Here is a 21,077-nt window from a genome sequence, read left to right on the forward strand (position 1 = left end):
GAGTTTCATTTTTATTTTTATATTTTTAATCCGATTGGGCAAAATAGATAAAGAACTTTTCATATCAAAGTAGGACAGGCAAAGAAAAGCAATTTAGAAAGAGAAACAAACGTACAGTTGACAAAGAACATCATTTCAGATGAAACCTAAGATAAAGAAATATTCTATTTTAGCAGTTTCCAAGTTACCTCAGTCTGCAGGAGGTTCTAGAGCTGAGATTATTTCGATTGATTATTGTGTCCTGCACCAAGAATAGTTGTGTGTTTATTTTTACTGTTCTCCCTCCTTGCACTTTGTTTCATTGTCGATTAGTGAATGATAGGAATATTATTTTCTTTAAATTAATTTTAGCCCACTTTTGCCAGTATCTAAAATATAGGCTACTGAGGGTACCTGAATAATACCGGCTTCTTTCATTCAATGTTCATGTAATGGGATTTTTATAACAAGGAACTTTGTCTTTTTGTGCCCGTTGAAATTATTTTTGACAGCCATAGGAAATTAATACTTTTTTTATCTGATTATACTCGAATATATGTGTTTGTGTCATTTTAACATGTTTTAGCATTCTGCTTAATTTTCTATTTGACCCCGAACATCCTTTTGACTTACCCCTTTTCTAGACTGATGCTGACATCACCCGGAAAAAAAAAACACTTTTTCAATATCTATCTGAGGCAGGAATCAATCGAAAATAAAGAAAACATATCTGCTAATCCAAATGTACTACATTTTAAACGTCAAATACATTGGAAGGAAAATGCAGCTATTCTTTACTGTAGGATTGCAGTAAATTCCGTATTCTGTGAGTAATTTTGAATTAGGTGACACGGTGCCATTTTTATAGTTTCAAGCATTCAGAATCTAATATTGGCCCAAACCCATGTAAGTCTTTGTCAAGACTTCTCCAGTGGTTAGCTCCTGGAATCTAACAGAAGGCAATGTATACCATTCAAGTCGCCTAAACAAAACACTTTGCAGGAATAAAACCATAGTGTTTTTTATAAGAATGTGTGCCTTTCAGTGTTTTTCATTTGCACAACTTGGGGAACAAAGGTTTTGTTTTTGTGTGTGTTTGTATTTTAATCTAAGTGTAAAAGCAATTTCACGAGTGCAGAAAAAGCCATAAAGTCCTGCCAGTCCCACACGCAAACGTTTTGTTTTTCCATGTGCTGTAGGCTTGTTGATGTCATATGCTGAACTTTCCCCTAGAAACTCAGTGAGAACCCTCCCTCTTCTTCCTTCCTAGCTCCGTCCTGACTCCTGAGACCGCCATTCGTCAGATTCCCGAAACCAAAATATCTGATCGTGGGTTACTTTTTTCTGCCTGCCCATCGTCGTCCAAGAATAGTCTGTTTCTAGGTGGGGGTACATGGCCTTGCGAACAATGAATTTGGTAGTGAGGTCGCTGCTATTTGCGAAGCGCTTCTCGCCAGTCTGACTGAAAGCAAACTTTGTCCGCGCTTTCTCAGCTTGCACACCTTTTTTCTCCGAAATGTTTGTCCCCGTTCTGTTGATGTGGATTCAAGTCGTAACTGTACGGATGATAAATTAAGAGATTAACAAACGCCGAAATGAGGAGTGAAAACATTTCTACATTTGAGTTTGCAAGTCGGGAAGGGCGATACTGGGAATTTTGGTATCGATCCGATCCAATTGAATACTTGGTAAGGTATGGCTAGTACCGATTGATACTGATCTGATACAGATACATTTTGCTTGGAGATGTCATGATCATTAAATAATTGAACCCTTCTCCCACTTTAAGACAGTTTATAATTATCAAGAACACAGCAGGGCTTTTTTAAAAACTAAAAATGTTTCATTTTTTTGGTCAAATATCTACATTTTAAACTTTAACAATATAAAAATATATACATATATTTCTGTTAATATATTTATTTCATAACAACCCTCCCCCAAAGAAGAATAAAATAAATGCAATTTAATGGAAATACAAATACAGTGGGACCTCGCTACTTCGCGGTTCCACGTTTTCGGGTTCAGAGCTTCGCAGGTCTAAAAAATATTAATAATAATAATGAAATAAAATATATAATTTTTTTATTTTTTTTAGCATTTTTGAAGGGGCGTCGCTACTTTGCGGTTCCACGTTCGCGGGTTCAGAGCTTCGCAGGTCTAAAAAATAATAATAAAATACTGTACAGTATGATAATGCCAACAACACAATTAAATAAATTGGACAATATTTTAAAAATAAAGTCAGTAATTCAAATAAAAGGGGCAATTGTCTCTCATTGGCTCTGTTGCCATAGGGACAACTGATTAACTCCTTTTTGTCTAGGAACAATATCATGTTAACACTTTTGGTTGCAGAACATTGCTCACATTCCCCACTTTTTATTTCACAAAGATGAAAAAATAAACCCTGCATTCATAAGCAGTCTTCTTTGCAAGCAGGACAAAAAAAAACATATGTACAAATCTTTGATAAACATTAAATTATTTAATTATCATTGGGTTTTGATTGTCTTAGTGTATTTTTAGAGAGCATTTGTAAATAGTAAAGGTCAAGTGAATATTTGCGAGCAGCATTTGGCAATAGCATCCTTAGTCCTACACGTTGCCAGTAGCTCAGGAGGTAAAGCACTCGTCTTGGGATCAAGAGGTCGCAAGTTCGATTTCCGGCTCCTCCGTGTCACATGTCGAAGTGTCCTTGGGTAAGACATTGTACCCCTAATACCCCCAATAAGCAGGTTAGCGCCTTACATGGCCGCACGGCCGCTATTGGGAAATGTGAAGCACACTGTAAAGCGCTTTGGGAAGTCTTGACTTGAAAAGCGCTATATAAATGCAGATCATCTCATTTTCATTTCATATGTCAAAATTGGGCAAGACACTGAATCCCTAATGCCCCTGATAAGCAGGTAGTTTGTCGGTGTGTGAGTGGGGAAGTGTGAAGCACATTGTAAAGCGCTTTGGGAGTTCTTCATTGATTAAATAAATGCAGAGCATTTCCATTCACTGACGACCCAATTTTATATAAGTCATGAGTTGTAAAGAAAATGTGTTTTTGTTTTTTTGTTTTTTTTTCAAAAATACATAATATGTGCATTCTATCTGTTTAAAATGTGTGCTTCGGAATGTTTTTTTTTCTTAAAATTCTCGGCCACAGTCCAGTTTAAAAGAAAAGTAGCAATTGGAGCCAGAGAAATATGTTAAAGTTATATATTTTGACACTCAAAATGTTTCTATGTCAAGAAAGAAACTAGTCTACCCTGGGTTATTAGTGGATGACAATCTTGTAATGAGTCTTTACTGTCTATCACATTTCTATAAATACACATTTTATGTAATGCATTGATTGAAAGCTGTCCGCCTGCAACAGAAGTGAGGACCAGGGCGTGCAGACCTTTTCAAGGGCATTTTAGTGTTTTGAAGTTACTCAATATAATTTATTTAATCTGTATATCTTTCTAACCTTGGCTCCCATACAGGAATAGTTAGCTGATGATTGGATTGCTCAATATGCTGGCAGTAATAGGATTGGACAGGCGACGTCTAGCTGGCACCAACCAATTGATTGTGTTTTGTTGTTATCGGCCATCACTAGCAGGCGTAGAACGTCTTATCTCTTAAATGATTAACGATTTCAACAGCTGAGGTGAGGTGATAGCGTCATTCAAAATAACCTCCTTTTGACTAGCCACCTGTTGACTTGAATTAGTCACATGCTGGCAGGGGGGACACGTGAGTCACATCATGGAAATGTAGAACTTGAAAATATATCAAATGGTAGTTCTTATTTAGTGTTACAGTCCTTTGTCATTTAACTACACATTTTTTTTGTATTTCAATTTCAAAATCGCTGAATGTTCTCATTACATTGTGAATAATAACGTACAACTGTGCTGAGGCACACAACTCTCTTGCTCTTGTCAGACGGCAATAGTGAAACCAAGGATTGTTATTTGGCACACACTTCAGCCCCAAACAATTCGATTAGTGGTCTTATTAGCAAGCTAACAGCAAGTCAAGCCATCCAGGAAGCATCTTCTCATCAAAATTACTTATTTTCATAAAGGAGGATTATTCTATATATTGATGCTTTTATTCAAAAGGAGACTTCATATCTAAGATAAGGTAAGACAATAAAAATGTGGTTTATGCGGCTTAGCGGGTGAGGTGGGAGTTGTAGATTTCCTGGAGGGTTGTGAGAGGTTTTCTGCTGTTCTCACAATTTTGAGGACCTAGATTTGGTTGGATGGATGGGGTGAAACGTGCCCTGGATGTAAGGTCGGTTCATTTAATAGATGCAAGTCTATGTGCTAGGGATGGATGTGAATGGCGAAGGATAGTTAAGAATGATATCGACGCAGCTCAAAGTGGGATCGAACCATATAATGCAAAGGGGGTAAACCAGTGTATTCTATTGGGGCTATCTGCTAATGAAGGGTTGCATGGCACAGCAACTCACCCCATGTTGTCCCGTGGGCTTAATGTTCGGTATCAGGTTAGGAAGACTGAAGTGGAATGGATGCTTGGTTAATGCGAGTGTGTTCTTGACTCTAGCCACCTCCCACCAGAGGGACATAGCTTCAGTAGATAGATGGATAGATAGATGTGGAGCATGTTATACTTGTCTGCACACTATACCCGAATAAATGCGGTATTTATTTTGCTTTCTTACTCTGCCAATAAAATTATGAATCAGATGTAGGTTTATTTAATTGTAGATCTGACTTTGCCTCAACACACAAACCTCACAGCATATATATGGTTAAAATACTTTCCTCATACTTTTGTTGGTATTGAAAATGATGACAAGGTAGTTCGTTTATGATTTTGGTCAGCAACAGGAGGTCTACTGTCTTGGCGACGACTTCACAGCCTAAAATTATGCAGTCTCTCAACAAGAGATTAGGTGTCTCCGTCTGCTGAAGCCATGTTTGATTTTATTTACCAAACAAACACAAGCCATTCATTCCGCATCACTCTGCATCTTTCAGAGGTTTTGCAGTAAGTTGATGTTGCTTATATTATGTAGCAGATTGGAGATGTTTGAATCATTGAATTTACAATTTTGATCTGTTTCCATTTTCCAATGTGAAGAGTGAGGAACTGCCTTCAACAATGTGACCATGTCAAAACGATACCCAATTATTTTTACTGCACATAAGTTATCATTGCTACTCAAAGGGTCCACATCAAGCTATCAGCTGTGTCTTATTTTTACTGTAACTTACTACAGTTTAACCAAGTAATAAAACATTTACTATTAAACTTTTTGACAAATTTTAACATAAATCTCTCCTAAAAGATCTGAAACAGTGTGAAATGAATATCAGAAGATTCTGTTTAAGTGTAACAATTAAGTTTAGTTGGATTCAGTTAGATTGGGCACTTTTTGTCTCCAGCTTGTCTTGAAGTGCTTTAAGAACTGATTTGGCACTGTGGCGGCTGGAAGTCTTTTTGATCCACAAATGTTTTCCAGCTGCCTCAAGATCAGATTACTTTCCTGTCTGACCTACATATGTGTTGAGGTTGTGAGTTATGTAAGCGCACGGATGATGGCCAAGTCTTTAAGGGCCAAACCACAAGGCCTCTTGTGTTAAGAAACCTAGAATGAGTTTATGCAACCCAGGTCTTTAAAAAAAAAAAATTAAAAAAAAAAAAGCAAGACAGCATTACTCCACTTTTCTCTTTTTATTTTTTGTAATCAGTAATGGAAGTTCACAAAAAGAAATGGATGAAAAAGGTTTATTTTTGGTCGTCGTACAAATAACACTATACAGGCAAAAACAAAGTCTACGCGTTTACTGAAAAAGCGTGTGCCCTTCACTGACACCATCTCCATCTGGACCGTGACGGCAAGTTGGCAGTGAGGAACCCGTGGGAGGAAGATGAGAGCCTTTAGGATGAAGACGGGGCCGAAGGAGGCGGACTTGAGGCCTCAAACTTGCCAACGTCGATGCCGCTTTCACTGATCTGTCGCTTCAGAAGCATTTCCTTAGCGATGCAGGTCACCTGACCATTGCCCACAGTATAATTGCCGGGTCTGAGAGCAAAAACAGGCAACAGGTGAGTGCCCAGAAATAACATAAATAGAAATTTCAATCATGGAATCAGAAGCATTTTTGAGAGATTAAAACACAACATTGCTTCATACAAACGAATGCATAAATCATAAAATACAATAAATGAGTCAGCCAATGAATTAAGAGATGTATTTGTATTTAATCTGTTTTCGTAATGTATTTTCTATGAATATTATGAGCATCAAAGATCGGCTTAAAATCCAAGTAGGTATTGTACATTTATCTGTACAAAAATCACAACGCATTACAAAACAACAGATGCAACTGAAGATAAAACCAGGTCGCAGCAGCGAGAACACAGATCACATTATTTCTATTCATGGTACCCGAGACGAATGTTAAAAGAATGGAAAAAAAGAAAGTCGCTCTGAAAGATATAAACGCCAGTTTGAGTGGAGAAAAAGCAAAACAAAACGCACATACTGAGTCTTAATCCAAAATTTACAGATGAGCGTTATACACAAATAAATTACGGTAACTAAACTAAAAATGATCTAGTGATGATAGTAATTGGTGAAACTACATTTATAACAACCTATGCTGAGTGTGAAGTTTATTCTGTTTTTGATATTGGACATGTGTCAATTAAAGTGGTTAAACAGGATATTAGCAAATGCAAATTCATTTTTCCAGACACTTCACCAGTTTCAATCCTGGAGTGATGGTATTTGCATTCTGCTACTTCTCATTAGACAGCTTAAGAAAATTACTTTCCAAAAACATCAGTCATCTCATTGGTTAGATCAAGCACTTTTGTGCATGTTTAAACTTACTTTTGGCTTTCAGCTCCAGATTTTGCAAAGAAAAAGGAGGTCCACCAGTGGCCAGAGTCTTGTCTGGGAAGTCCTGCGGGCACACACAGTTAGTGGAAGCAGGGAAAAGAGTAAGGCGACTTGCCGCCTACCTGGGTGGTGCGGGATGACCTCCCCCGAAAACTCGGCGCTGCTGCACGAGCTGCTGCTGGACGTGGAACCTATTCGCCCTGCAAAGCACACGTGGTCACTTTTAATGGAAGATCACGTGCTTGTTTTTTTTCATAGATGCTGCCTTCAAATGATTGACACTCACTTTGACATGTCCTTTCAGGCAAAGTTTGTAAAGACGCAATTCAAATTTTGCTATGATTCCAATAGTTTCAGTTTAACATATTTGTTGTGTTTATAATACTTCTATGTGAATGAATTCGCAAGAAACGCTGATGTTTTGTGAGGTTTTTATACACTATGGCAGACCTGGGCACTCCGGTCCTGGAGATGCATACGTCCTGCCAGATTTTGAAGTTTGCTCTTCTTTAACTCAAGTGATACAAATTATAACCTCGTTAGCAAGCGCTCGTTAACGATACTGGTGATTGGAATCACCTGTATTGGATCAGAGAAACCTAAAAAATCATGCAGAACATACGGCCCTCCAGGACCGGAGTGCCCAGGTCTGCACTATGCGATGGTCGGGTAAAATAAATAGTTATTGATTTCTATCGTGCCCTGCGTTCGTATTGATGGTGGCAAAATAACATCTGAAATTAAAAAGTAGTGTCCTGAAATCATGTTCGCCCTTTAATGCAGAACAGCATAACAGAAAGAATAATTTGAGAGTACAGAAGTAAGGGATCACTGTATATAAAAAAAAAAAAGTTCCGTACCTTCCATTCCATAAGGCGCACTAGACTATAAGACGGATGCGATTATACTACAGTTTGTTTACGCGTTATCATGCATTCGTATCTGTATTCACCACATTTTGCAAACTATAAGCGCATTCAAAAAACTAATTCGAAGGTGCAACTTTTAGAGTGGAAAATACTGTAATCTGTGTCAATAAAGTTACGTAAAACACGTTTAGCATGGATTGTGAATCCAACCACACTACAAGTACATATTCTTTATTAACAAAAATGTCCTACAAGTACTTAACTGATATAAATGGGTTTTTATGATCACAGCTTTGACTTCATTAATTGACATTAACAAAGTCGATTTTTTTTGCAAGGTGTGATGGTTTGTGTGTATGTTGGAGCCCCGATATTCAGAGTATCTTCGACTTACTTCGGTAGTAATCATGTGTGGCGATGAGCGAGCCGCTTGATGGGATTGCTGCCATCTTCTCTGACTAGCTTAAACAACTTCAACGGTGGGGAAAAGCTGAGGACGGAACAGGAAAATTTTAGTCAGCACCTGAATAAAAAAAAAAAATTGTGTGAACACGTTGCTCAAATTTAAGTTCTGATCATACATTGTCAGTGCCCCCAGGAAAGACAAAGACACCCAATGACTTGAAGAAAGAAAAGTAGTCATTTTATGTTAACCATGTTAAGACCTTTCATAAATTACATTAGTACTCTATACAGTGGGACACAAGGCGAAAGTGCAGGCCCCTTTTGGATCAGTGACAACACTCAACTGGACTACAGTACCATGGCTTTGAAGGGTAATTTTTTTTTTTGCAAAAAAGAGCATTTTCTTTTCTGTTAAGTTCTGCGTTTTGTCTCGTAAGATTAAACAGGAGCCGCTGTTTGGATTTAGAGGCAGCTTGGATGCTTAAGGAGCAGCTGAAGGTGGTACAGCTTATGGAGAAGAAAAGCAGATGGCTTTGGGGATTTCAAAGAGCAGGCCAGTACACGCTGTACCGTCCTCCACACTGTCTCATAACAATCGTGCATTAGGAGAATATCAATTTCATTAAGACTGTGCGCAAAGGGCTCCTGCATTAGACGTAGCTTTAATGGGACGGTTGTTGCCTTGTGGTAACAATAACACCCACACAAAAACAACAAGGTGATGAGTATCTACACTTATTTTCTTGTTTGTATCATGCACATCTGGATTTTATACATTTTTTGGTCATTTCAAATTTTGTGCGGGGAAAAATAGCTTGTTTTTCTTCGATTATTTCTGTTTGACCGATTTTTTTCGACCATTTCGACTCTCATCTTATCTGCTACGGAACATAAACAACAATTTATTGCAAGAACTCGGAAAAATGCAGAATGGATGGTTTGTGTTGTTAGTTTGGTAAATAAAATAAACGTGTTAACAAAAATTATCTCTGTGCTACATGTTCCTTCTTGTTTGCTGTGAGTTTCTAAGGTTTGTTATCGCAATCATTATAAGGGGAGCAAATGGCTTCGGTTGACAGTTGTAAGTATTGAATTAGAATAATGAATTGGAAAGTAGTTTGTGCCAATTGAGTGAAAAAATCGAGTCCCTTCGTCCACAAACTATGCAGACGAATGTAAACTGAAAAAGAGGTTCGATTTGTTTTCAGACCAAATGGAGGTCGTGTGTTGTTTGTGGCAAATGGGCGCACCATTTTGTCAAGGCAGTCTCAACAACTGCGAACGAACAGACATCAAAACACAATCAATCTTTTTTTGTTTTTCGAACGTAGCACCGAGCTGAAGGTGAGAACTCGAGTTCTTCGTCGTACCCAGCGTGAGCTTTGTTAACAACAGTGGTCTTTGGGAAATAACAGTGCAGTTGTTTGCATGCCGAATGGCTTACCTAGGCTCGAAATCGGGGCTGTTGGAGGTTCAGATGGAGTTTTTCAATGTTCGTAATGGCCCATTGGTGGGAGGTGTGGACGACGACCTCGACGGTGGAGATGTTGATGTCGTAGATGTTCGCTTGGCGGCGGGCACTGACACAAGAGGGCGTCCAGACTGGTTTTAAGCGGCCTTGGTGGGCTGTCGGTGGGCGGAGCTTAAGGCGTGGCGTGTAACGTGACCAAAATGTGAACAAGATGATTACGTAATTGAAGCGAAAAGGCAAAAAAAATAAACTCTGAAAGACTGTTGTCGCTTCCAGGCAATACAATTGTCAGATACAGGAATGGAGTATAAGACAGCGTGACAGTGGTACAGACCGAGTAGATAAAAACTTTTATATCGCATTCAGAGACATGTGTCCCTGGTGGTCTAGTGGTTAGGATTCGGCGCTCTCACCGCCGCGGCCCGGGTTCGATTCCCGGTCAGGGAACTTCTTTTGCGCGATAGGGGTTCTCATTTATTTTAATTTTTCATTAGGGATTCGATTATGAGTGTCATACCAAAGTTTTGCCATTGCCCATATAAAGTGTCAATTACTCTTTTAATCAACCTTTCAAATTCAACATGGCACCCATCTACTCACAGCAAGACAGACTATGTAGAAGATAATTTTAATTTGCTAGTGTATCGCGACAATAATACCGATCTACGTTGTTGTCTGCTACCAGTGACTGAGACGATCCAGACTAGACCCGAAATGAGCAAGGCAAGATCAGTCCAACCACACGAAATGAAAAACAATCCTGGAGAACATTTTTATACAATGTACAAAATTGAGTTAATCAGTGTGATTTATTCGCTTGGGGGTTGGCTATAATTCCAAAAGGGGGAGGTTTGGGGCTAAGCAAAAAACACGTGACATAGCCACTTCGAAACATACTTTCCTTCCTTCAAAGTTTAAAAAGTGTAGACATGTTGTCTGACTTTAAAGTTGACAACAATACATCTGATTACCTAAAAGGAAACAGTACTTTGAAATCTAAAACAGTTGTTGGGGGACAGCCCGCAAAAAAGGTTGGTATTATTATCGGTATATATCACCAGGAAAGCTCGGGACTGGTCCGCAACTCTCTGAGAGGCGATCATTCGTTGACTTTTTCCATCATTTTACTTAATAATGGAGTCTCCTTCCAACCCATTCGAGCTGAGTCTACAAAGCCGAATTTCCTCTCCAGCCAACGTGTCTGATTTAAATCCTGAGGGAATTTGTCCAACATTTGCTGTGCCTCCCTTTACACTACAGTAGCAATGTGAACTTGTCTTACCCTTCTCTTGGAACTTTAACCTGCTTTCTAAAGTATAGTCACGATTGGTCATTATCTAAAGCCTGAGTAGCATCAACATCTAGCCTTGTCACCCTCTCTCAAATTGTGCGCCCAAAAGTGGAGGATAAAAAACAGTCAGAGTTTGCTTCTTAGTACATTTACTACAAAAAGACATCGTAATACAACAATATGTATAACAGTAAAAATACAGTAATATTGTTAAATAATTTTTGGGGTTAACTTCCACTTTACGTAAAATAAAAAATAAAAAAAATTAAACACATGTCAGTTAGACAGTCCAGTGAAGATCAGCCAGAGGGGAAAAACAGGACAATAAGAAACAAATATAATAATGTATTATAAGGAATTATGAAGGAACAACTGATTTAAATAGGAATAACCCCCCCAAAAGTAAATAAATAAATACATTTTCCAAATTATTTAAAAGATTGGACTAAAATCTAAAAACAATGAAGTACAAAAACACATAGAAATATTCTTTTAGGATAAGGTTGTAAACTATGTCAATGGGACCCCAATTTAGATTTTCTGTATTCAAATTTCAGAATGAATACAACATGGATTGAAGCATGGTGCAAGAAGCCTATCCACATGTCATAACCAAGGTCTAGTGCAGGGGTGGCGAACACGTGGCTCTTGGCCAATAAGAATGCGGCTCTTATATATACTGTGGCTCTTTGTCGTGTTTCATTTTTATTTTTTTTGTATGTATTGAGGGTGGACATTTTCCTTGAAATCAACACAAGAACAATACTTGTTGTATTGTAAGGAGAGGAGTGTGTTATGGGAAATTATATGCTTTTAATTGTGTGTGTTTGTGTCTGTCTGTCTGTCATGGCAGGTCAGTGTGTAGTGTGGCTCTTTGACTCTCACAGTTAAAAGTTTCAGCTCTTTGTGTCAAACTTGTTCGCCACCCCTGGTCTAGTGGTTTATGTTTCATGGACAAACAAAACAACTCGAAAACATTCTTGCATGCTGCAGTGGGAGATCTTCATCCAAAGTCAGATGGTTTCTCCATCACAAGGTCAGGAATGAAAGTCATCTTCTCCTCTGGAATACAAAAGCATGAAGGCCCTCATCATATAAAAACTGGAAGGTACCAAGTTCTCAAACCTTTGAGTAAAGAAAGCACTACTTCTTTCTTTGCTGTCCAAGTACCATACTCCAATATGACCCACATAGACATTTAGGAAGATATCAGTCATGATTGTTATCAGAAACCCAGAAGGGGTTTCCCTCTAAAAGTCAACGGAAATGTAAACAACTCTTTTAGTGGCGTGCAATCAAGGGAGGCAGGTGAGGCATTGCCTCACCTGTCATTATGGAAATATAAAATTTAAAATATATAAAATTATGATCCATATTTAGTGCTAAAGTTAAATCTCATTTAACTTCACAATGTTTTGATTTTCTTTTTCTAAATCTCTGAATGTTTGCATTGTACTATGAATTTTATTAATACATGAGACTATGTATTTTGAGTTGGCTCATACCTTTGCCCCCAAAAATAGAATTAGTGATAGTATCAGCAAGCTAAGAGCAGGACAAGCCGTCCAGTAATTTATTTTCTCGTTAAATTGACTTTTTAATGGAGGATTACCCATCTATTGAGGTATTTATTCAAAAGGGGCAGCACATAGACTTTATTTATAATTTAAAGTAAGACAATTCAACATTTTTTTCTATGGTATAGTTTGTATATTGCGTTCTTCCTCTGACAATCAAATGATGACTAAGAGGTAGGTTCATTTATTTGTAAATATGACTGTGCCTCACCAGACACAAACCTCACCACACGTTACTGAATTGTACTTAAATATTACTCTTTAGTTGAGATTGATTGCAACTTACTTTAACACTGCCAACCATCTCCTCAAAAGACTTGAACGTGGAAGAGTGCCTAAGAAGCAATAATACATGTGATTCGTGCATATTTGAATTTCTGACTGCAGCAAACAAGTGTATTTTCTTGCACTTACTTACCTCATGGTTGGCAAACTCATTGTGTGACTAAGAACATTTTTCATGATGAGAAGAGAGGGAGTGTGAGAGAGATAGAGAAAGACAGACAGAAGATTAATCTCATTAGAGAAAAAAATCTATATTAAACCAGGTCTCATATACAGATTCAAACTTACCGTGGTGGGCTTGGAAGGGGCAGAGCTCTGATGTGTCGGCATGTCAGCAAAAAACAAACAAAAACAACAACAAACAAATTAATTTTATGACCTAACCCTTATGTTGTGTTAGGGTCTCCAGTGACTCGTTTCAAGGTTATAAAATGTAATAGTGATGTGTCTCGGGGGCCATAAAATCAAATTATAATGGGAATGTATGATTATGGATGCATACAATGTTTATTAGGATAATGTGTTTATTAGAGTAAAGAAAATGAGTATTTGAACATTTAGCTATTTTGCCATTCCAACCACTTAGAAATCATGGAGGGATCTGAAATTTTCAACATAGGTGCATGCCCACTGTGAGAGAGATAAACTAAAAAAAATCCAGAAATCACAATTTGTGATTTTTGAACAATTGATTTGCATGATACGGCTGCAAATAAGTATTTAATTATTTTCTATCAAGAATTCTGACCCTGAAAGACCTGTGAGTCCGCCCATTAGAAGTCCACCTGCGCTCCATGTCATCCTGAATCAGGTGCACCTGTTTGTAGTCATTAGTTGCATAAAGACACCTGTCCACTTCATACAACCAGTAACACTTTAACTTGTAACATGGCGAAGACCAAAGAGCTGTTCAAAAGAGACAAAATTGTACACCTCCACAAGGCTGGAAAGGGCTACGGAGCAATTACCAGGTGAAAAAAGGTCCACTGTTGGAACAATCATTAGAAAATGGAAGAAGCTAAACATGACGGTCAATCTCAATCGGAGTGGAGCCCCAAGCAAGATATCACCTCGTGGGTTCTCAGTGATTCGAAAAAAGTGGGGAATCAGCTCGGAACTACACAACAGGAGTAAATCAATGACCTGAAAAGAGCTGGGACCATCTTTTTCAAGGTTACTGTAGGTGAAACACTAAAATGTCATGATTTGAAATCATGCATGGCACGAAAGGTTCCCCTGCTTAAACCAGCACATGTCAGTGCTCGGCTCAAGTTTGCATATTACCATTTGGATAATACAGACGAGTCATGGGAGAAAGTTTTGTGGTCAGATGAGACCAAAATAGAACTTTTTGGTCATAATTCCTCTAAGCACATTTGGAGGAAGAAGAATGAAGAGTACAATCCGAAGAACACCATCCCTACTGTGAGGAATGGGGGTGATTAGGGCAAGGCACGGACTAACCATGTGACAAAAGGGACCTGAGGGAGGTTTATCCACACTCATAGGGATGGCAACAGATAGCCTAGGTCATTAAACTTGAAAGAACCAACCACAATTTGTCAAGTGTTAGGACAATGAATCACCGAACTCAGTTTGCTTCTATGACCAGGACAAAGCGAGCTTAATTCATACAAAGCAGCTAACAATAACAATCATGGCGGCGCCCCTGTTCGGCTGCGGCTGCATCGGCTCGCAACAGTTTTTTACACGTCGGCCATAAGACCCAGTCTTCGACTCAGTTTTGATGGCGCACAAAGTCGGCTCGAACTTCAGATTAAGATACGATCGCAGTTTTTTTTTTTGCTGGATATGCGATCATCCAGACATCAAGCGCTCGGTGCTACGACCACTCGGGAGTGTTTATCAGCCACGGACTGCTATGTCAACAAGACCCATCGGCCTACAAAGCAGCGAAGCAGAGTGGCAAGACAGGGCGTGACCGCCGGACGAGGAAGCGAGGTTGTCGGGCCGTGCTAACAGCTAGGCTAAAGGCTAAACGCCTCTCCCATCCATTCTCCAACTTTCGCTCTCTGGACAATAAACTGGACCATTTAACAACTGGAAGTGGCATCGAACCGCGAGATGACGAACTGCTGCGCTAAAATTCTGACGAAGACATGGTTAATCTTATCTATCCCGGCTGACGTTCAAAGTAACTGTGCGGGTCAGATGTATCGACATTTCGTTCTGTATACACGTGTATACGAATGACAATAAAGTAAATCTGAAATCTGAAATCTGAATAGTGACTAGCAGGGTGCCATAGCCTACAGACAATCGGCTACCATGAATGTCTAGAGAAGAAAAAGTGGAAAAAAGTCAATGACACACGCCAGATGCCTGATTCACGGGATTTACAGACCATTATATCCAGGGCGCAGCTCTGGAATGTAACCGGTCATTAAGTGCAAAAAGTTCCACCCGAAGGAGCGACATTCAAGAAGATTGTCATTAAGGCTTCTGTTAAAACTCTATGGTGGCCAAACATGTCATCTTCTTCAATGGGACGTTTCAAGTTGTGTATCATAATAACAAATTTCTAAATTGTTGAGTCTTTATGATTAAAAAAATAATAATGTTTATCGAACAGCGCTTGGGTTTTTGCTTATTATTTGAAACAATAGTGTTTTATTTAAATGACTAAGGTACTTTTCCACCGCTAGCGTCACTATGTAATACACACTGGGGCTTTTCGCCCAGAGTAAGACTTAATTTGCAATTTGGTCGTCCATGACAGTTTTTTTTATGTCTGTTTTAGGTTGTTTTTCATGAAAAGAAGATCTGGCCACCAATTGTTTGCCATGACGAAAGTTTTGAGTAACATTTTATTTGTTTTCCAGTGCAGCAAACAAGGTGTGACAACAGTTGATTTGATTTTGATTTATCAATGACGTCGTACATATTGATTCGTTTTGGGTGGCAAAAGAACCACCCAGTCAACCAATGACACTCAGTGACATTCATGGCTTAGTACACAGTAAATGTCTGAGAGCAGTGAGAGACCAGGTGGGTTTTTACTTTCTACCTAATGTAGAAGCATATGGTTGTTCTCAGAGTTTTAGCTTGCATGGATAGTTTAACTTACTACCACAACTGTACTACTCGAAAATTTAAGCAAAGGGCATTTTTGATTAAATGTACTTCCACAGAGCAGCAGTAGAGTGGTCATGACAACCACAAAGGTTTCAGAAGAAATTATGAGGCACATCGGGAGTTTTGAGTATTCTTTTCACAATAAAAATGGAATAGATACTTTCAACCATTCCACTTTTATTCCTTTTATATTTGTATTGAATAAGGGGCATACCTGTCAACCTCCACGGCTCCATGCCCATACAAACTGTTGTATTTTCCTGTACAAAATAATCATACACCATATTTTTTTTCGGAATGATGCATGATGGGAAATTCCCATGCGGCAGACGCATTCGCACATTAGCATCAAACCGCTCGCTTCGTTTGCAACGAAAAAAAAACCCGATACCGAGATAGAGGCTTCCGCAGCGAACTCCTTTGACTTGATTGATTTGCTGTTTTGTGATAGTCGGTGTATACCGGATGATACCCATCATTGACACATTTGCGTTTTTTCGTACAGATTTCCTTGTACGTCGTACTCGTCTTAAAATGCATAAAAATGTACTTTGTACGGCAAAACCGTACAGGTTGACAGGTATGAAGTGGCATTTAGATACACTTGAAGGTAGTGAGTCAATACTTTAGGCAGTAAACTGAATACCAATGCAAATTGTACAAGTTAGGCAAGCTAAAACAAGGCAGGGGTGGACTTTTAGTGCATCTTGACTCAACCTGACTTAATTTTGGTAACCATAGTTTCGGTCTTACTTAAAATTTTATGTTTAGAGACTTGACCCTTGTGGCTTGCACATAAGGGACTTGGATTTGTTTTAACTCCTGCGGTAACGGCTCCTAAATTGAAGGATTAAAGGTTGGGTATCGCTGGGTGCTTTTCTTATATCTACTTAATGACGGAGCGTTTGGCAAATGTTCTGGTTTCTCAGTTCATTCTGTCAGTTTGATAACAGAATTTATTCCTGCACTGCCCCTTTCTGTTAGTTCAAGAGAGTATCTGGATTACATACCAACATTCCAGTCAATATTTACTGTAGCGTAGAACTGAAATCCCAGACCAGCCCAGGTTTGCGGTTGATAGACCAACACTGCCCCCACCTGTTACTGGATTACCAACAAAAAGTCACACACACTGGGTACTCCTTTCAAATTGTACTTTAAGGGACGTTACATTGTATCATATTTAAAACCGATTAGTGGTAAAAATAAAAATAAATCCACCCATTAAAATAAAAACAACGTTGATTTAAATAATAAGCAAAAATACATTTTTTATCATATAATCATGATTTTTTTATTCTCGTGAGTTTGTATTTATTTTACATAAAGTGAGGTTCACCTAGAGGGAGCTGACATCATTGTCCGCCATCTTACTGTTTTGAGTACCCCCAAAAGTAAAAAAAAAAACTTGTGAAACCATACCTGTCAACCTCCGCGGCTCCATGCCCGTACAAACTGTCGTATTTTCCCGTACAAAATAATAGTACACAATATTCTTTTTTTTTCTTTTTTCTTTTTTTCGGAAAGATGCATGACGGGAAATCCCCAGGCGGCAGACGCATGCGATTGACAAATTTGCGTTTTTCCGTACAGATTTCCTTGTACGTCGTACTCGTCTTAAAATGCATAAAAACGTACTTTGCATGGCAAAACTGTACAGGTTGACAGGTATGGGAAACGTTCAGAAAAAAATTGAGAAGAAAAATGGAGTAGTTTGTTAACTTTGAGTCTTTGTATTTGTATTCTTCCCTGTGCGTCTTAGCACTCGTTTCAGCTACCCTACAGAATACAGTGACATTTAGTAGTAACATATTACATAATGTCCTTAAGGTATTCCAAGTCCTTTGATCAGATGATTTAAAAGGTTTTGACTAAAATTGTGTTTTGGTTTCCAGTCCCTTTGTGTATGAAGCTAGAGGAAAAACATCATATTGTTTCCTTTAAGGCAGCGAACAGCGAATAACTTTCTCCAACTTTGATATACCCCCTGCACCATTTGGTAATTTACCGGTACATCCAATTTGAAGAGGTTTAGTGGAGATTACCTCATCTCTGTTAGCCTCCTGGTGATGACCACGCCCACGTTGGACAGTGCTGAAGAGGTCACGTGACCTGCATGTGCAAGACCTTCCTTGGTCCTAACGCATCTGCCAACCCCCCCAAAAGAACGGCAAATAAAAGTGTCAGCACGCAAATAGAACTGAAGGCCGGCGGCACACACGCTTCATGCTGGGCTTCGTTCTAATACCACTGCAGCTACTAATTTGGGCTATAAGGCTATTAAGGAAGTACCAATCCTATTGCGCTCAGAAAATCCCATCACTTGTTCCATGGAGGAAACATAAACATGTTTGCGCCTGACAACAAGCAGTGCTACAGATGCTTTCTTTATTGGAGAAGCAGAAGCAATTACTCACAAGCTGGAGTTGTTGATGTCATCTAGGACTGCAGACGCGCTGAGATATCTGCAAAGACACCAACATGTCCACCAGCATGATCCCAACACTGACTAGAAGCTAGCTGCCTCCTATTTAAGCACACGTGATTGGTGATCCAATTTTTACAACACGCAATGTGTGCACCCACGGTGAAGAGGTCTGCACCTCCTGCCAGCCTCGGGAAAAGTTCTCTTTCAGATTGCTGAGAGGGCCCAGGCCAAGCTGCCTCCTGATTTCTGCAGCCGACTTCTCTTTGGTCAACAGAACCTGCCTGATGGTCTGAATCTCCTCCTCCATCTGTACAGTTGGTATAATAGATCCATTGAGGGTGTGGAGCCTTTGTCGAAGCTTTTTATGGTTCTCCGTACCCTCTGTATGCAGAGGGTTGCTAAAACCAGCTCAAATGGACTTTCTGTGTCGAATAAAGACCAACATAGTCATATGGTCGAGTGTTACCTTAGCGAGTTCAAATCTCAGATTGTCCCTGTCCTCATCGCTCAACTCTGCAGCGGGGCATTCGTTTCCTGGCGTGCTGTTGGAGAAACCTGCAAATGACGTCCCGCCAAAACCTTGAGCAGAACCAAATATTTGTAATTGGAGGAAACTTTGTACGTCTGGAAATTTATCATCAACTATATACTATTTTGGTGCTCATCCCGAATTGTAATTAAACCTCTCGGCCCAGTTATTTTTTCGGACAATGTTCTCCCTTTCAGGGAGACATTCTCGTGGTCAGATGTTAAACTCAACTGTTTGAGGAAAACCAACAACCAACAAACCCACTTGATAACGTGAAAAAGTAGAATGGAATATGAAACTGATTTTTTTTCCCCACTTAAGCGTATCAACTGAAAGTGCCAAGAGCAAACTATTCAAGTCTAAAACTATAAGATAAATAACATATCATTTAAAAGAGTGTTTTTCAAGTGTTCCGGGACACACTAGTGTTCCATGACAGCTTGTCCAGTGTGCCACAGGAAATTGCCCAATATTATTTTTGCAAAAAAGCACGCCATTGTTCAGTATATTTGCTTTCTTTCAGTGATCTGCCCGGTAACTGTAACATTCATCAATATTAGGAGCAGATTACCTTTTTTTCTCCTTAACTACTTATCTGGTCATAAGGTAATGGTGGGAAATATATTTGACAGCTTATTTTGTTTCAAGAAGAAAAAGAAAATAGTAAAATAAATCAAATAAACCATAAATCATGTACACACTGATAATTTGATAACTAACTGAATTTCAATAAACTAAATAAAATCTTATTTTATTGAAGTAAGTTGATATGTCAGTAAATTTTATGAATGAAAAATTAGAAGGCCTCTGAGCCATTGTTGCCACAAAAGGTTCAGCTTTAAAAAAAACATACGAACATAAAACTGGATCTGGGATTATTTTTATTTTTTTTATTGTTATTTTTTTGATGGACAGTGTGCCTCAAAATTTTTGAATACTTTTTGAATACTTAATATATTTTTCCATACGAAATAAAATATTTAAATACTAACCCAGACATCATAGTTACTCTTTTTAATTATACTGTTTTTTTTTTCGAATTCAAACAAAAAACAATTTTTGACTCGAGACTAGTATATTAGTATTCCGCTGCATTATCTTGAAGCGAGACTAAGTATTTGTGCGTGAATAAACAGCTCTAACGATCAAATTGGATTTTTGTAAAAGTTTGCTACTTTCATTCCTAAACAAGCACATGCTGTTTTTCTTAATTTAATCCAGAGACAAAATGTGTTTCGCACGATAACATTTACAGATTTTAAAAATCAAAAGGTTAGCATGTATAGAACATGACCATCAGAACGAATTGCTTTAACGTAGTGACCTGTCAGAAATTATGTAATGTTTTAAAATACTTTTTTCTGCTTTTGAAAGACACACATGTGAAAAATGTTCGGGTTTTGTTAAAATAACTTTGCCATTTCTTTTTGAGGGGATAATGACACCTTTAATGTGCTCTCTAAGCGACCTTTTTATCCCCTAAATTTGGTTTTAGGAGACAACCACTCAGTGCGATAGTTTGAACTGTCCACAGTGCTGAAAGCGCTGCAAACTGCGGCTAGTTGGTATCGCTATACTGCTGCGTGAGCAGCGGCTATAATCAAAACTGCCTTAATCACAACAACAAACAACCAAAACAAGCACGTTCATCAAAATCTTCACAAAAGGGTATCGGGAAAACAAAAAAAACCCATCTTTTTACCTGCTCGGTTCATGGCGTCAGACGTGGCTCGTCTTTCGGGTGGACTCAACTCAAGTGCAACAGCACAGTGGGGACGCACGCATGCGCAATCGTACGACATCGCGAAGGGGATTCACGGAAATCCGTTATAACAGTTTTTTTGCAACTCGTTTTATTTGAGGACTTAGACCCAAACCAAAAAGGAAAAATATCAATTTCATTCACCCACACACAATTTATTGAATGAAAAGCTGATATTGTCAGCCATCTTGCTGCCACAGGTAGGTTTCTTTTTTTCCCACCGTTTTTCTTCTGTATTCTCATTTTCTTCCTTTCCTTCTTTTTACTTTGTATACTGCATATATATATATATATATATATATATATATATATATATATATATATATATATATATATATATATATATATATATATGTGTGTGTGTGTGTGTGTGTGTGTGTGAGAGAGAGTTGCATAAAAGGGTCAGAGAGTTTCAAAACCACCCCAACACGTTTTTAAAGCTATATACAAATGATCATTACTTTTGTCTAAAAAAATTAATACAGTACATTGTTTTTGTGGCTATGGAAGTACTGCACTGCCC

The 21,077-nt window shown here is 38.5% G+C and overlaps 2 protein-coding genes and 1 non-coding gene across 4 annotated transcripts; 1 reads left to right on the top strand and 2 right to left on the bottom strand.

Annotated features, from left to right (window-relative positions):
- Nucleotides 1–5,652: 5,652 nt before the first annotated feature.
- On the bottom strand, nucleotides 5,653–9,727 carry ppdpfa (pancreatic progenitor cell differentiation and proliferation factor a). Its single transcript, XM_088332400.1, has 5 exons — nucleotides 9,560–9,727; nucleotides 8,105–8,200; nucleotides 6,964–7,041; nucleotides 6,833–6,905; nucleotides 5,653–6,019 (listed from the first exon to the last, which is right to left on the bottom strand). Exons 2-5 carry the CDS (start codon nucleotides 8,157–8,159, stop codon nucleotides 5,875–5,877), a joined length of 351 nt encoding a protein of 116 aa, XP_088188526.1. The 5' UTR covers nucleotides 8,160–8,200; nucleotides 9,560–9,727; the 3' UTR covers nucleotides 5,653–5,874.
- A 234-nt stretch (nucleotides 9,728–9,961) lies between these two features.
- On the top strand, nucleotides 9,962–10,033 carry trnae-cuc (transfer RNA glutamic acid (anticodon CUC)). The gene has a single exon. It is a non-coding gene; the product is annotated as a tRNA-Glu (tRNA).
- Nucleotides 10,034–11,009: 976 nt separating this feature from the next.
- LOC148370076 (tumor protein D54-like) lies at nucleotides 11,010–20,569 on the bottom strand. Of its 2 annotated transcripts, none has more exons than XM_088332401.1 (9): nucleotides 20,495–20,569; nucleotides 18,730–18,842; nucleotides 18,422–18,570; nucleotides 18,253–18,300; nucleotides 17,881–17,982; nucleotides 13,028–13,054; nucleotides 12,873–12,899; nucleotides 12,741–12,789; nucleotides 11,010–11,939 (listed from the first exon to the last, which is right to left on the bottom strand). In XM_088332401.1, exons 1-9 carry the CDS (start codon nucleotides 20,505–20,507, stop codon nucleotides 11,928–11,930), a joined length of 540 nt encoding a protein of 179 aa, XP_088188527.1. In that variant the 5' UTR covers nucleotides 20,508–20,569; the 3' UTR covers nucleotides 11,010–11,927. The 2 variants fall into 2 exon arrangements, with proteins under 2 accessions (XP_088188527.1, XP_088188528.1); XM_088332402.1 differs by having other exon boundaries at nucleotides 18,730–18,818; nucleotides 20,495–20,559.
- Nucleotides 20,570–21,077: the final 508 nt, after the last annotated feature.

The sequence above is a fragment of the Urocampus carinirostris genome, chromosome 3, assembly GCF_059441175.1.
Source record: "Urocampus carinirostris isolate Australia breed hairy pipefish chromosome 3, RoL_Ucar_1.0, whole genome shotgun sequence".
Classification (NCBI taxonomy): Eukaryota; Metazoa; Chordata; class Actinopteri; order Syngnathiformes; family Syngnathidae; genus Urocampus; species Urocampus carinirostris.